Source organism: Heterodontus francisci, chromosome 29 (assembly GCF_036365525.1).
Source record: "Heterodontus francisci isolate sHetFra1 chromosome 29, sHetFra1.hap1, whole genome shotgun sequence".
NCBI classification, from domain to species: domain Eukaryota; kingdom Metazoa; phylum Chordata; class Chondrichthyes; order Heterodontiformes; family Heterodontidae; genus Heterodontus; species Heterodontus francisci.
The window spans coordinates 46,081,694-46,097,144 of record NC_090399.1 but is presented as its reverse complement, the minus strand read 5'-3'; the positions used below and the strand labels follow the sequence as shown (position 1 = coordinate 46,097,144).

Genomic DNA, 15,451 nt, shown 5'->3' with positions numbered 1-15,451 from the left:
GTGTCATCTTTTACATGGAATACACTTGCCCTGGATATTTTCGACCATCTTTTGTGTTACTGATTTCATCTATTGTGACAATTCGTAGACCTCAGGATACAGGAAGTCCGCCAACAGCTAGTCCAGATGTGTCTGCAATGTAAAACATTTGTCATTTGTGGTAGCCATTCGGAGTTGCACTGTAAGGTTATTGTTCCAATGCACTTGATTGGAGAACCATTATCGGTAGTCAGCCTAGCCGTGGTGGGGGTTGAACCATAGATTCCCATTTCTTTAAGTACATTTCTTTCAGTATACAGATGAGCAGAATATCTGCACTTGCTCCAGTGTTGATTTTTACTCTGATCTTTTGCTTGCCATTCTTCTGTGGACATATAATCCCGATTATGGGGTGAATGCCTCAGACTACTTAATAGCATGCGTCAAATTATGTGAAATGCTTGCTCGCTGTTCACGTCAGTGCATTCTTCATCCATATTCCCCTGGCAATCTGTCTCTCTGCTGACCTGATCCGTCTGCTTGGGCTTTTGTTGTGTGTTGGCATACCTTTTGTGGGGTTTGCCATTCCTTCTTGCAGAGATTCTCTCTGCCTGTGATCTGCCACCATTCCTGTGTGCAGTATGCCAACTCGGCCTTTTGCACTGCCTTGCCCAATGTCCTCGCATACCACAAGCTTTACACAGGTCCTGGTACGCCGCACAACTGCAAATTGGGTGAGTCAGGCCACATTTACCACAAGGCTTAGCAGACGTCTGAGCCTTGTTTACAATCCCAATTGTCGTAGCCACCCCCAATGCTTGTAACTGTTGGTGCCCGGTCATGATGGCTTCGTATTTCCTTCCATCATTGTGTTGTGTATCTATGGTGTGCCATTTCTTCTGTTCTGGCAGGTCTTTTTGAAAGGCCTCTCGTGGGGTAGATGTGATTACTAACTCTGTAAAGTGTTCTGACAGTACGATATCTGTAATGTCACAATATTGACCTTTGCCTCGGCACCTTGCAACAAACTGGTAAATGGACTCATCTTGCCTTTGCCCGTAGGTCATAAGCTCGAGCCTATGTACTCGGAAATTTAGCTTTACCTTTAGTTGCTGCTCTCGGAATTTCTTTTTTTTTTCAGTGCAGCAGCTTTTTCGGGAGCAGCGTGTGAGCGAGTGAGCAGCTGGGAAAGTCCGTTTGAAAGTAAATTTAATTTCCTTTTGTTTTTCGGCGGAGGCCAGGGGGCTGCTGGGTAAGTAAAACACTATATATTTGGGCGGTTTAAAATAACTTTCCTTTCAGTGCAGCAGCTTTTTCGGGAGCAGCGTGTGAGCGAGTGAGCAGCTGGGAAAGTCCGTTTGAAAGTAAATTTAATTTCCTTTTGTTTTTCGGCGGAGGCCAGGGGGCTGCTGGGTAAGTAAAACACTATATATTTGGGCGGTTTAAAATAACTTTCCTTTCAGTGCAGCAGCTTTTTCGGGAGCAGCGTGTGAGCGAGTGAGCAGCTGGGAAAGTCCGTTTGAAAGTAAATTTAATTTCCTTTTGTTTTTCGGCGGAGGCCAGGGGGCTGCTGGGTAAGTAAAACACTATATATTTGGGCGGTTTCTGAACCCGAGACACCACACTTGTAGTGTCTCCCACCCGCCCTCCTCCTCTAACCAAAAAAAAGGACTCGGTGGGGTGTTTATAAGGTAAGGCTTTTTCGATTTCTCTGGTTTTATTGTGATTGGTAAAAACTTTTCGTTCCTTTTTCATTTAACTAAGTTTAAACTTAAGATTAAAAATGGCAGGAGATCTCAGACCCGTATCATGCTCCTCTTGCTCAATGTGGGAGCTCAGGGACATGGCTGATGACCCTGACTCCTTCACGTGCAGGAAGTGTGTCCAGATGCAGCTCTTGTTAGACCGCATGACGGCTCTCGAGCTGCGGATGGACTCACTTTGGAGCATGCGCGATGCTGAGGAGGTCGTGGATAGCACGTTTAGTGAATTGGTCACACCGCAGATTAGGATTGCTGAGGGAGAAAGGGAATGGGTGACCAAAAGGCAGAGAAAGAGCAGGAAGGCAGCGCAGGAGACCCCTGCGGTCATCTCCCTCCAAAACAAGTATACCGTTTTGGATACTGTTGAGGGAGATGGCTCACCAGGGGAAGGCAGCAGTAGCCAGGTCCATGGCACCGTGGCTGGCTCTGCTGTTCCGAAGGGCGGGAAAAAGAGTGGAAGGGCTATAGTCGTAGGGGATTCGATTGTAAGGGGAGTAGATAGGCGGTTCTGTGGTCGAAAACGAGGCTCCCGAATGGTATGTTGCCTCCCAGGTGCACGGGTCAGGGACGTCTCAGATCGGCTGCAGAACATTCTAAAGGGGGAGGGTGAACAGCCAGTTGTCATTGTGCACATAGGCACTAATGATATAGGTAGAAAACGGGATGAGGTCCTACATGCAGAGTTTAGGGAGTTAGGAGTCAAGTTAAAAAGTAGGACCTCAAAGGTAGTAATCTCAGGATTACTACCAGTGCCACGTGATAGTCAGAGTAAAAATGAAAGAATAGTCAGGATGAATGCGTGGCTTGAGAGATGGTGCAGGAAGGAGGGGTTCAGATTTTTGGGACATTGGGACCGGTTCTGGGGGAGGTGGGACTATTACAAATTGGACGGTCTACACCTGGGCCGGACTGGAACCAATGTCCTTGGAGGTGCTTTTGCTAACGCTGTTGGGGAGGGTTTAAACTAATGTGGCAGGGGGATGGGAACCAATTGAGGTCAGTTGACAGTAAGGAGGTAGTAACAAAAGCCTGTAAGGAACTAGATAATGAAGTCAGTGTGACTAAGGGGAAGAGCAGGCAGGGAGCAGATGATGAATATAAAGGGACTGGTGGTCTGAGGTGCATTTGTTTTAATGCAAGAAGTGTAGTAGGTAAGGCAGATGAACTTAGGGCTTGGATTAGTACCTGGGAGTATGATGTTATTGCTATTACTGAGACTTGGTTGAGGGAAGGGCATGATTGGCAACTAAATATCCCAGGATATTGATGCTTCAGGCGGGATAGAGAGGGAGGTAAAAGGGGTGGAGGAGTTGCATTACTGGTCAAAGAGGATATCACAGCTGTGCTGAAGGAGGGCACTATGGAGGACTCGAGCAGTGAGGCAATATGGACAGAACTCAGAAATAGGAAGGGTGCGGTAACAATGTTGGGGCTGTACTACAGGCCTCCCAACAGCGAGCGTGAGATAGAGGTACAAATATGTAAACAGATTATGGAAAGATGTAGGAGCAACAGGGTGGTGGTGATAGGAGATTTTAATTTTCCCAACATTGACTGGGATTCGCTTAGTGTTAGAGGTCCAGATGGAGCAGAATTTGTAAGGAGCATCCAGGAGGGTTTTCTAGAGTAGTATGTAAATAGTCCAACTCGGGAAGGGGCCATACTGGACCTGGTGTTGGGGAATGAGCCCGGCCAGGTTGTTGAAGTTTCAGTAGGGGACTACTTTGGGAATAGTGATCACAATTCCGTAAGCTTTAAAATACTCATGGACAAAGACGAGAGTGGTCCAAAAGGGAGAGTGCTAAATTGGGGGAAGGCCAACTACACCAAAATTCGGCAGGAGCTGGGAAATGTAGATTGGGAGCAGCTGTTTGAAGGTAAATCCACATGTGATATGTGGGAGGCTTTTAAAGAGAGGTTGATTAGCGTGCAGGAGAGACATGTTCCTGTGAAAATGAGGGATAGAAATGGCAAGATTAGGGAACCATGGATGACAGGTGAAATTGTGAGACTAGCTAAGAGGAAAAAGGAAGCATACATAAGGTCTAGGCGGCTGATGAAAGACGAAGCTTTGAAAGAATATCGGGAATGTAGGACCAATCTGAAACGAGAAATTAAGAGGGCTAAAAGGGGTCATGAAATATCTTTAGCAAACAGGGTTAAAGAAAATCCCAAAGCCTTTTATTCATATATAAGGGGAAAGAGGGTAACTAGAGAAAGGATTGGCCCACTAAAGGACAAAGGAGGAATGTTATGCTTGGACTCAGAGAAAATGGGTGAGATTCTAAACGAGTACTTTGCATCGGTATTCACCGAGGAGAGGGACATGACGGATGTTGAGGTTAGGAACAGATGTTTGATTACTCTAGGTCAAGTCGGCATAAGGAGGGAGGAAGTGTTGGGTATTCTAAAGGGCATTAAGGTGGACAAGTCCCCAGGTCCGGATGGGATCTATCCCAGGTTACTGAGGGAAGCGAGAGAGGAAATAGCTGGGGCCTTAACAGATATCTTTGCAGCATCCTTAAACACGGGTGAGGTCCCAGAGGACTGGAGAATTGCTAATGTTGTCCCCTTGTTTAAGAAGGGTAGCAGGGATAATCCAGGTAATTATAGACCGGTGAGCCTGACGTCAGTGGTAGGGAAGCTGCTGGAGAAGATACTGAGGGATAGGATCTATTCCCATTTGGAAGAAAATGGGCTCATCAGTGATAGGCAACATGGTTTTGTGCAGGGAAGGTCATGTCTTACCAACTTAATAGAATTCTTTGAGGAAGTGACAAAGTTGATTGATGAGGGAAGGGCTGTCGATGTCATATACATGGACTTCAGTAAGGCGTTTGATAAGGTTCCCCATGGCAGGCTGATGGAGAAAGTGAAGGCGCTTGGTGTCCAAGGTGTATTAGCTAGATGGATAAAGAACTGGCTGGGCAACAGGAGACAGAGAGTAGCAGTAGAAGGGAGTTTCTCAAAATGGAGACGTGTGACCAGTGGTGTTCCACAGGGATCCGTGCTGGGACCACTGTTGTTTGTGATATACATTAATGATTTGGAGGAAAGTATAGGTGGACTGATTAGCAAATTTGCAGACGACACTAAGATTGGTGGAGTAGCAGATAGTGAAGGGGACTGTCAGAGAATACAGCAGAATATAGACAGATTGGAGAGTTGGGCAGAGAAATGGCAGATGGAGTTCAATCAGGGCAAATGCGAGGTGATGCATTTTGGAAGATCCAATTCAAGAGTGAACTATACAGTAAATGGAAAAGTCCTGGGGAAAATTGATGTCCAGAGAGATTTGGGTGTTCAGGTCCACTGTTCCCTGAAGGTGGCAACGCAGGTAAATAGAGTGGTCAAGAAGGCATACGGCATGCTTTCCTTCATCGGACGGTGCATTGAGTACAAGAGTTGGCAGGTCATGTTACAGTTGTATAGGACTTTGGTTCGGCCACATTTGGAATACTGCGTACAGTTCTGGTCGCCACATTATCAAAAGGATGTGGATGCTTTGGAGAGGGTGCAGAGGAGGTTCACCAGGATGTTGCCTGGTATGGAGGGCGCTAGCTATGAAGAGAGGTTGAGCAGATTAGGATTATTTTCATTAGAAAGACGGAGGTTGAGGGGGGACCTGATTGAGGTGTACAAAATCATGAGAGGTATAGACAGGGTGGATAGCAAGAGGCTTTTTCCCAGAGTGGGGGTTTCAATTACTAGAGGACACGAGTTCAAAGTGAAAGGGGAAAAGTTTAGGGGGGATATGCGTGGAAAGTTCTTTACGCAGAGGGTTGTGGGCACCTGGAACGCATTGCCAGCGGAGGTGGTAGATGCGGGCACGATGGAGTCTTTTAAGATGTATCTAGACAGATACATGAATGGGCAGGAAGAAAAGAGATACAGAACCTTAGAAAATAGGCGACATGTTTAGAGAGAGGATCTGGATCGGCGCAGGCTTGGAGGGCCAAAGGGCCTGTTCCTGTGCTGTAATTATCTTTGTTCTTTGTTCTTTGTTTTGCCTGGGTCCTTCAGAACCTCAGCTGACAACTCTGAGGTACTCAGTTATTTCAGACCCGCATTGCCCTGTGTAATCTTAATTTTGATAGCTTGTTACTGTGGTTCAGGTCTAGGAAACACAGCTTCATTGGTGTTAGAATAGTTTAAATGAAGATGCTATGTCTGACATTTTCCAAGCCATAACTGGATATCTGAAAGCCATGTCTTAATGATCCTGCTTTTTTTTATATAAATATAGGTCTTGGACAGGTTGTATTTTTCACAGGCACAATTCTTTTGTTTCCCTTTTAAGACATTTGTTTATTTTTTAGACCTGCCTCTTGTAAGAGTGATAGACTATAGTTTTCATTGTTTGAACAGACAGGTCTTTGTTGACACAGCTGTTGGATTTTTGTTTAAAACTGTGAGCTGTCTTTTTTTTAAATTGTGAGATTTTTTTCTAAATTGAGAGTTTTTTCAAAGCAGCCAGCTGCAGCTTGCAGTACTAGCAGCTGCCACAACAAGGATTTTACTTCATGTTGGACTTCCAGTGGCACTGTTGGGCCCTTCCTGCTCATTTCAGCATAGGTCCCAACCACCCAAGCCAAAACACTGGGAAAGCTAAAACAGCAATGGCTTCAGCTTGCTTTTTAAAAAAAATTTCAACCCACTGCCAGATTGCTGAAAGTTCACATCTCCTAGCAAATTGCCTGCTGTACTCACAGAGTGCCAACTTCCCGGGGTTCTGTCTGTATCCTGGCTCACTGCAGTGTTGTGGGGTCTCTTACTAACTGTTCTCCTGCTGGATCTTCAGCCACTCACGTAGACAACTTGATGTCTTCTTCAGGAAAAATCAAATGTTGCCATGATGTAATATTACTTGATCCTTTTAGTGTGTGGTCTGTTGTAAGACTCACAGGACCACAGGTAATATCCAAAATAAATGTGGCATTTTATTATAACTGAACTGGAACATATATATACACAAATAGTTACTGCATGAGCTAGATTTAAACACCTTTCACTCTGCCAGACTCCACCCACAAGTGCCTGGTCATGTGTGACCCAACACACCTTTTCTGATGATCTTGACTTACAGTTCTTCAGGTGGTCCACTCTTAAGGTCATCCTTTCTGAAGGTCGTCCCACGACGTCTCTGTCCTACTTCCCTTAGTCACACACCCCCATCTCCATCTTCTGGTGTCCCTATCTCACTGTCCTCAGATATCACAGATAAACCAAAACACACTCTGACAGGCAAACCCACTGAAAGTATTTTATTTTTGACATAACATTCGTAACATGTGTTCATTAAAACAATTATTGCATTGGATTCAGTAGCGATAAATTCAACAGGTGAGGAGCACTAATAGGTTGGATGATGCTACATTTGGCATCCGAGATTTACAAGATCATCCATGAAATCTTTCTGGTTTTTACAGGAGCTTCTGTATTTCCGAAGCCCGCAGGTTTCTTCTGATGGGATGGCTTCGATCCATGACTTGGCATCAAATAAATACTGCATCCTGCAGATAAAAACAGGTATCAGATATTCCACCAAAGTCAGCGGGATAATGTCCTGGAGGAACAGTCAATTCTTTTGAAAGAAGGTTACAGGAATGTCCCTATGGAAAAGTCCCGATCCCTCGCCACAAGTCAGGAATTATTCTGATGTATTTTACAGGGAAATCTTCATTGGGGAAAGAATGAACCAAACTATTGGTTTTATTGACAAGTTACAACTAAGCCAAGAGCCTAAAATGAAGGCCTACCTCTTTATATTCCTGTCCCTATAATGGTGTCTATGGTTAATAGCGGCTTCTGTATCAGTAAGTGACCGTCACACAGTTTCACAAATCATAACTTTTATACCATTCTCAGGGTGTGGGCATCGCTGGCAAGACCAGCATTTTATTTCCCATCTCTAGTTTCCCTCAGTAGGTAGTGATGGGCCCTCCACGACGCCCTGGCACCCTGATCAAAGCTGACTTACTTGCCCCTTCCATCGCTGGTTGTCCCATCTTTCCCCATGAGCAGATAGTCTTTACCCTCCTTCAGCTGAAACTGGCAGGATTTCCGCTGCAGGAAATGTTGGATGTCATTGACTTTAACTTCGTCGTCCTTACCTGGTTTTCGGACGAACCATGGAAGGGAAAGGTGGGCGGGTTACAGTCACTCCAGGAATATTTCATCAAGAATCAAAAGAAGCACCTATTTGTTGCTATAACCTCCCCTCTGCCGCCACACCCCCTCCCCCACCAACCCCCACCGTCCCCACCCCACCCCAGCCCTTATCAGACTCGAAGACCCAACATTGGGAGTGCAAAGGAAATTTCCCCAAATTGTACATGACAATTTCCACAAATAAGGTGCAGTAACTGAAGTAAAATTGATGAGGCGTATTGATTGGACCAGTGGGGATCATCTCCCCGGTGACGTCTTCACTAACAGCTGGATTCAAACCCAGTCTCACAGGTCATCTCCACATGGGGACAAATTCTGTATTCAACATTTCCGAACACACCTCTGCGTCTCATTTCACCGCCTTCAACAAGGAATCACCTTTCAAAGCAAAATACTCACTGCTCATTTTCAGTATGCTGGTGATAGACACGTGGTAGTTGTCAAAGTATCCAGCTGTGGTTTGGTTCATAACTCTGACTGTGTAGGCTGCAAGGCAATTTGCGGAGAAGTAGGTTAGAAATGTCCCCCGAGCATGAACTTCCTCTAATGATCCTGTCACTCCTTCTTTAATGGGCGAGTCAGGAAACTCCCAGGCTGCCGCTGTTGGCATTTTTTTGCGCTCTTTTCCTGGTAGAACAGCGGAAAGTAGTGGAAAGGATTCTCAGGCTGATTTACAGTCTGACGGGCCACGATGTGATCACTCCTCACAAGGCCATCGCCATATTTATACCAGCCAATAGAATGTCTAGTCCTAGAGGGTGGGAGAGTTTGATGGGCTCCCACAACCCATAATGTGAGAGGGCTGGGGTGGGGTCACCCCTACCAATGGATCACTGCGGAGCTCCAGTCTCCACTCCCCAGGATTGATAGGAGTGGGGTTTGAATGATACACTTTCTAATTGAGAGAGGGAAATGTGATTTATGAGCTATCTCTGGCCACCAAATGAAACAATGATTCCTTGCCATGCCTTTTCCACTAGAGTTACCACAGACCAGCCCGCACCCCAGGGGGAAATTCATCCCTTAATGTGGCTGATACACCGAGATGTCCTCCTATTCCTTTTTCCCTCACCTGTTTATCCAGCATTCCCCTTAAATAATCAATGCTATTGGCCTCAAAGCACTCCTCTTAATGGGGAGGGATGTAAAACGGGCTGTTGAATTCACTATCAGCTGTGGCACATTATCATTGTAATCCATTGAATGGAAAGCTTACAGATAGTCCGTGTACTGCACTTACCATAATCCACAATGGGACTGTAGCAGGCAAAATCAGACCGAGCAGATCCATTCACTTCCCCGGATAAAATGTGTTTGATTCGAGGACAGGGACCTGGTGTGATGTGTTCAACAGAAAAAGAGTTTAAACACTTGCCGTCCTTAATAACATCATGTAAAATGTGACCTCAATAGAGGACATTTTGATTAATGGCAGAAAAGTGATTAATTTAACTGGAAAAAGCCAATAACATGATGGATGGATACAGAGATTGATAGGTAGAAATAGATAGAGAGATAGAGAGATAGATAGCTCAATAGGTAGAAAGAGATAGAGAGATAGAAAGAGATAGATAGATAGGTAGAAAGAGATAGATCGATAGATAGATCGATAGATAGGTAGAAAGAAAGAGATAGATAGATAGGTAGAAAGAGATAGATAGATAGGTAGATCGATAGATAGGTAGAAATAGATAGAGAGATAGAGAGATAGATAGCTCAATAGGTAGAAAGAGATAGAGAGATAGAAAGAGATAGATAGATAGGTAGAAAGAGATAGATCGATAGATAGATCGATAGATAGGTAGAAAGAGATAGATAGATAGGTAGAAAGAGATAGAGAGATAGGTAGATCGATAGATAGGTAGAAAGAAAGAGATAGATAGATAGGTAGAAAGAGATAGAGAGATAGGTAGATCGATAGATAGGTAGAAAGAGATAGATAGATCGATCAATAGGTAGAAAGAGATAGAGAGATAGATAGATCAATAGGTAGAAAGAGATAGATAGATAGATAGGTAGAAAGAGATAGATAGATACATCAATAGGTAGAAAGAGATAGAGAGATAGATAGATCAATAGGTAGAAAGAGATAGATAGATAGGTAGAAAGAGATAGATAGATAGGTAGAAAGAGATAGATAGATAGATCAATAGGTAGAAAGAGATAGAGAGATAGGTAGAAAGAGATAGATAGATAGGTAGAAAGAGATAGATAGATCGATCAATAGGTAGAAAGAGATAGAGAGATAGATAGATCAATAGGTAGAAAGAGATAGATAGATAGGTAGAAAGAGATAGATAGATCAATAGATAGATAGACAGACAGACAGAGGCAGACAGGGAGGTAGATACATAGAAAGAGGTAGATACATAGAAAGAGGTAGATAGATAGATAGATAGATAGATAGATAGATAGATAGATAGATAGACAGACAGACAGACAGACAAATAGATAGAGGCAAAGCAAGAGACAGATAGATAGATAGACAGACAGACAGAGAGACAAATAGATAGAGACAGACAGGGAGATAGATAGATAGACAGAGAGACAGACAACTAGACAGAGGCAGACAGGGAGATAGATACATAGATAGACCAATAGGTAGAAAGAGGTAGACAGACAGATAGATAGACAGAAAAAGATAGATAGATAGATAGATAGATAGATAGATAGATAGACAGACAGACAGACATACGGACAGATAGATAGATAGATGGCAATCCAAAGATTGATAAACAATTATAGATAAACATTGTGCCCTAACAATTGTGCTACACTATAAGAACATTGAATCTGTTCATCCAAAATGACCTTATCCATTATTTTGTACAAACTCATTCATTTCATCCAGGCTAATGACTCTTAATACAGGGGACAGAGCGTTTTCAATAAGAGTTTGACCCCTAACTTTTTTTTATTACCTACATTCTGGGCAGCAGCACACATTGAACCTACACAGGGTTTGGACCTTTGCCCATACTGAGCATATGGACAATTTCATACTTAACGGTCTATTGAGTTTGGACTTTCGTTCTGCTGATCATTCTGGTCTCACATACACACTGCCTCCCCCTGACATTCCCCCACCTACACATCTGGCACCCAGAACACTCAGTCCTTTGTCATTTCTCCCGGCTCCTCTCCTGCATAAGAATCGCTACCCTCTCCAAACCACTGCTCAGCCAAGCTCCTTGCACTTGCAGCATCCCTATCTCACACCGCAGGATCAATGCAGGGGTTAACCTTCCCCTTTCCAAAGGCTTCACTTTCCATTAACAGGTCTGCCTGAGGCATTACTGACAGCAATAAAGAGACAAGTTACACAAGCACAGAATGGATTTGCTGTTCTGTCCTACATCAAACATACCTTCAGCACAAGTACAAACTTCATTGTCGCAGAGCTTCAAGATCATCGCATTCCGTTCAGGAGCACTGTAAGATACGGTGCATCTTATACCTAAAGTCACAGCAATAAAAGAGAGAGAGAGAGAACTCCAATGGAATGCTTTCACTTGCACTCAACATAGCCTCTATCACAGGTCATTGCTTTCACAACACAGGAATCCCGGATTAAAAAGAAAAGCTTGCATTTCTATAGGGCCTTTCGCAACCCCAGGACGTCCCAAAGCGTTTTACAGGCAATGACGTACTTTTGAAATGTAGTCGCTGTTGTAATGGAGGAGACTGGCAGCCATTTGTACACAGCAAGCTCCCGCAAACTGCAATGTGATCATAACCTGTTTCAGTGATGTTGATCAAGTGTTAAATATTGGCCAGGACACTGGGGAGAACCCCCCCAGCTCCTCTTTCAATCGTACCGTGGGATCATTTACTATTGAATCTGCTTCCACCGCCCTCTCAGGCCGTGAATTCCAGATCATAACAACTCACTGTGTGAACAAAATAATTCTCCTCATGGCACCGCCACATTAACAATGATCTTAAAGGTGTGTCCTCGGGGTATCGACCCTGTTGCCAGTGGAAAACTGTTTCTCCTTATTTCATCTATCCAAACCCCTTCTTGATTTTGAACACCTCTATCAAATCTCCCCTTAACTTTCTCCGCTCTGAGGAGAACAACCCTGCTTTGCCCGCGTCTCATATTGCTGTTCCCTCATCAGCGCTGGGCCACCGAGCCCATGGTTGTGGAGGATGCGATTGGCACAAGTTTTGGGGGCCCACACAGTTTCTCAGAGCATCAAGGGTTGGGCAGATTAAGCACCCTGGGCAGTGCCACCCACCACCCCCCCCCCCCCCCCCCTTCCCCCACATATCTAGACAAGTATATTTTCTAAGGGTGAGCAACACTGGGTGCGGTAAAATGGACCCCACAGAGAATGCTTGGAGTCACAGCCGATAGAGAAAAGGCAGGGACACAACCTGCTGCCTCATCCATTGTTGTTCAGATTGGACTGACCAAACTTACGGAAAGTTCTTACTTACTTGGGTTATAGAAATCATAAAGTGTGGCGGTTGTCGGCTGCACTAAGCCCATTGGAGTAATCTGTTTGGTGGCGAACATAATACATTCTTTCTTCTCACAGACCTGAAGAAGAACAGGAGGGAATCACAGCAAAGAAGAACTGGACAAGAAAAGATGTCAAGTGGATGCAGAATCAAGGAGATCGGAGTTGCTGATGCGGCCGTCGTGCTTGACGGAGACAAAGAGGCAGGAAGAAAATTATCAGCCGTAAAGCAGAAATGTAATCGATTGCTTCAGCCAATGGAAAAAGATTTCCAAACTGGAAATCATTGCTCGCAGGAAGACATAATGTGGTGTTAAATATACTGACCAAATCAGAGTGATGGGACAACACGTTACATCGTGCCGAGCACTTGGTGCAGGGTACCGGGGATGAGGGACTTCAGTTACACAGACAGAGACTGGAGAAGCTGGCCTCATTCTCCTTCGAGCTGAGAAGGTTAAGGGGAGATTTAATAGAGGTGTTCAAAATCAGGAAAGGCTTTGATGGAGTAAATAAGGAGAAATTGTTTCCACTGGTCGGAGGTCAGGAACCAGAGAGCAAAGATTGAAGGTAATCGGCAAAAGAACCAGAGGGGAGATGAGGAGATTTTTATATTCAATAGTGCCTTTATAAAGAGAAGTGGCTATATACTTTGAAAGGAAATATTTGTCGGGCCATGAGAAAAGAGCAGGGGAGTGGGAATTCAATGAAATACCAAGGGGTGGAGATTCACGCTGACATATCTGATTTCAAAAAGACGCAGAAACTGTAAAATCAGACTCTTGCTTCTAACTTTCTGGAATATATTATTGTAATTACAAAAGCAACATGATTCTACAGGTAAAATGAGTAAATATATGTTTTTTCAAGCTAATTATTCCCCGTTTGATCCCATTGATTAATGATTAACACAAATTATCACTTTAATTCATAGAACAATACCGTGTCCAGGTACAGTAAAACTCTTCCATCCTTATAATCATAGTGATCGATATATTGATCGACTCCGTTCTTCAACTGAAAAACAATCGGAAAATCTTCTTAGGGTTTTTCTTTGCGTAATAAAAGAGTGGCATTCTGCAGCACGAGATTCAAACTGATGCTTCTTGCTGAATGAGCTGAGGATGGAATCCATCACATCCAGCAATTTAAAGATTCAACTCAGCTTCTAACTGAACAAGTAGCAATTAAACCATGAGCCTGAAATGACAGAGTTGAATTTCCATAAAGGTTCTCCTGATCTTGATTGTAACCTTTGTTGAAAAGATTGGCGCAAACTCCAATTGGGGAGGGGGAGGAATCAGGAACCTCCTCCCCCCCACCTTCCCCACAGCTCTCCCGCCCTCTCCCCACCATCCCCCCTCCCCTCCCATAACCTCCCCATTGCCCCTTCCTGACTCCCACCCGCTATAACCTCTCCCTCCCCCTCACCTTCCCAATCCCCTCCTGCCTCGACCTCCCCGCCATCCACTCTCCTCATTCCTCCTCCTCCTCCTGCCCCCCGTGGCTGGATTAGTAATCCAGAGGCCCAGGCTAATCCCCTGGGGACCCGGGTTCAAATCCCACCACGGGACCTGGTGGAATTTAAATTCAATTAATTAATAAATTGAACTAATTAATAAAAGAAAATCTGGAATTGAAAGCTAGTCTCAGTAATAGTGCTATGAAACTATCAATTGTCATAAAAACCCATCTGGTTCACTAATGTCCTTTAGGGAAGGAAATCTGCTGTCCTTACCTGGTCTGGCCAACATGCGACTCCATACAGCAATGTGGTTGACTCTTAACTGCCCTCTGAAATGGCCTAGCAAGCCACTCAGTTTAGGGGCAATTAGGGACGGGTGGCAAATGCCTTCCCAGCGATGCCCACATCCCGTGAAAGAATTAAAAAAACTCATTCCCCCCTCTCCACTGTCCTCCTCCCAACCCTCTTCCCCTGCTTCCTCGCCTTCCACCTCCCCTCTCCGACTCATTCTCCCCCTGCCCATTCCCCGCTAATCGAGCAGCTTTATAATGATCGGAGAGTATATAGCGGGCAGGTATATAACAGACAGCATATATAATGGGCAGTCAAACCCTTACACTAGCCCATCTTACCCTCTCACCAACTGTGAACAATATCCCCCATTGTCTTTAACTGGTGATGAAATGGTTATCACTCTCTGGAAGGCATGAAGGAGACTGATAGTATCTGATGAGAAATAGTGATATAAAGAAAGTGCCATACTGATGTTACTCTCTCTCTTTGCGACTGTAAGTAATCTTTGTTCCACATTTCTGACCCATCCCAAACATTGATCTGATTCAAATCTACAAACAGAAGCAGTGCAAGAATTTCCCTTCTTGTTGAATCGTTTCTACCTGATCGAGCTGCACCAGCTCAGGTTCCAAGCCACTGAGGAGTGAGATGTCGACAATGGCCATTCCAGACGGGATCTGATCCTTGACACCTCCAGCATCTCGCCTTCACCAGCAAAGTTCAAAAGGTTAATAATGCAAATATTGACACTGCAATCGAGAGCGGGTTGGGGGTGGGTGTGCAAAAGACGCCAGGGAACACTGATGTATTAGCAGAATGGGCAGATAGATGGCAATCAAGTTATTGTGGGTCAGTATAAATTTTGGAAGAAAGGGAGTACGGACACAATGGAACAAAGGCGTGGAGTGAGACCATGACTCCCTGATTGAAAGGTAAGAGAGCCAGCCACTGAGGCACTGTGTGACCGTGCCCTGTTTTAATTAGCTTCAGGATTGGCACTGCACATGGAATGGGTCATTTTGTTTGAATGCATTCAGCAGTCACGCTGAGATGCAAGTCTCAGCTATATTCACTGATACTCACCAATAGCAGACTTCATAGTAAATGGTCTGACGATCCTCGGAATCCGGAACTTCCCTTTTCCTTCGGGAACGAAGATCATACCAACCTATGGGGCCAATCGGAGAGTCGGCCTGAAGAGTCATGTCATCGTCAAACAGCTCGTCAGCCTCAGTGTAGTCGTACGGTTCTTTGAGATAAAAGGAAAGGGACACTTCAGTCCTGCTGACGTCTCCATGTCTCGGAATTCATCA

At 44.6% G+C, this 15,451-nt stretch overlaps 1 protein-coding gene across 1 annotated transcript in view; it reads right to left on the bottom strand.

Moving 5' to 3' along the window:
• Positions 1–6,980: 6,980 nt before the first annotated feature.
• Positions 6,981–15,451, bottom strand: part of LOC137346263 (complement C4-A-like) — a 156,185-nt gene continuing 147,714 nt past the window's right edge. The window contains exons 33-41 of the mRNA XM_068009725.1: positions 15,222–15,387; positions 14,741–14,843; positions 13,322–13,396; positions 12,357–12,459; positions 11,281–11,370; positions 9,154–9,246; positions 8,313–8,399; positions 7,723–7,855; positions 6,981–7,255 (exon numbers count right to left, since the gene is read on the bottom strand). Of these exons, the coding sequence (XP_067865826.1) occupies positions 7,114–7,255; positions 7,723–7,855; positions 8,313–8,399; positions 9,154–9,246; positions 11,281–11,370; positions 12,357–12,459; positions 13,322–13,396; positions 14,741–14,843; positions 15,222–15,387 (992 nt within the window). The 3' untranslated portion in view covers positions 6,981–7,113. The remainder of the gene's footprint in view (positions 7,256–7,722; positions 7,856–8,312; positions 8,400–9,153; positions 9,247–11,280; positions 11,371–12,356; positions 12,460–13,321; positions 13,397–14,740; positions 14,844–15,221; positions 15,388–15,451) is intronic.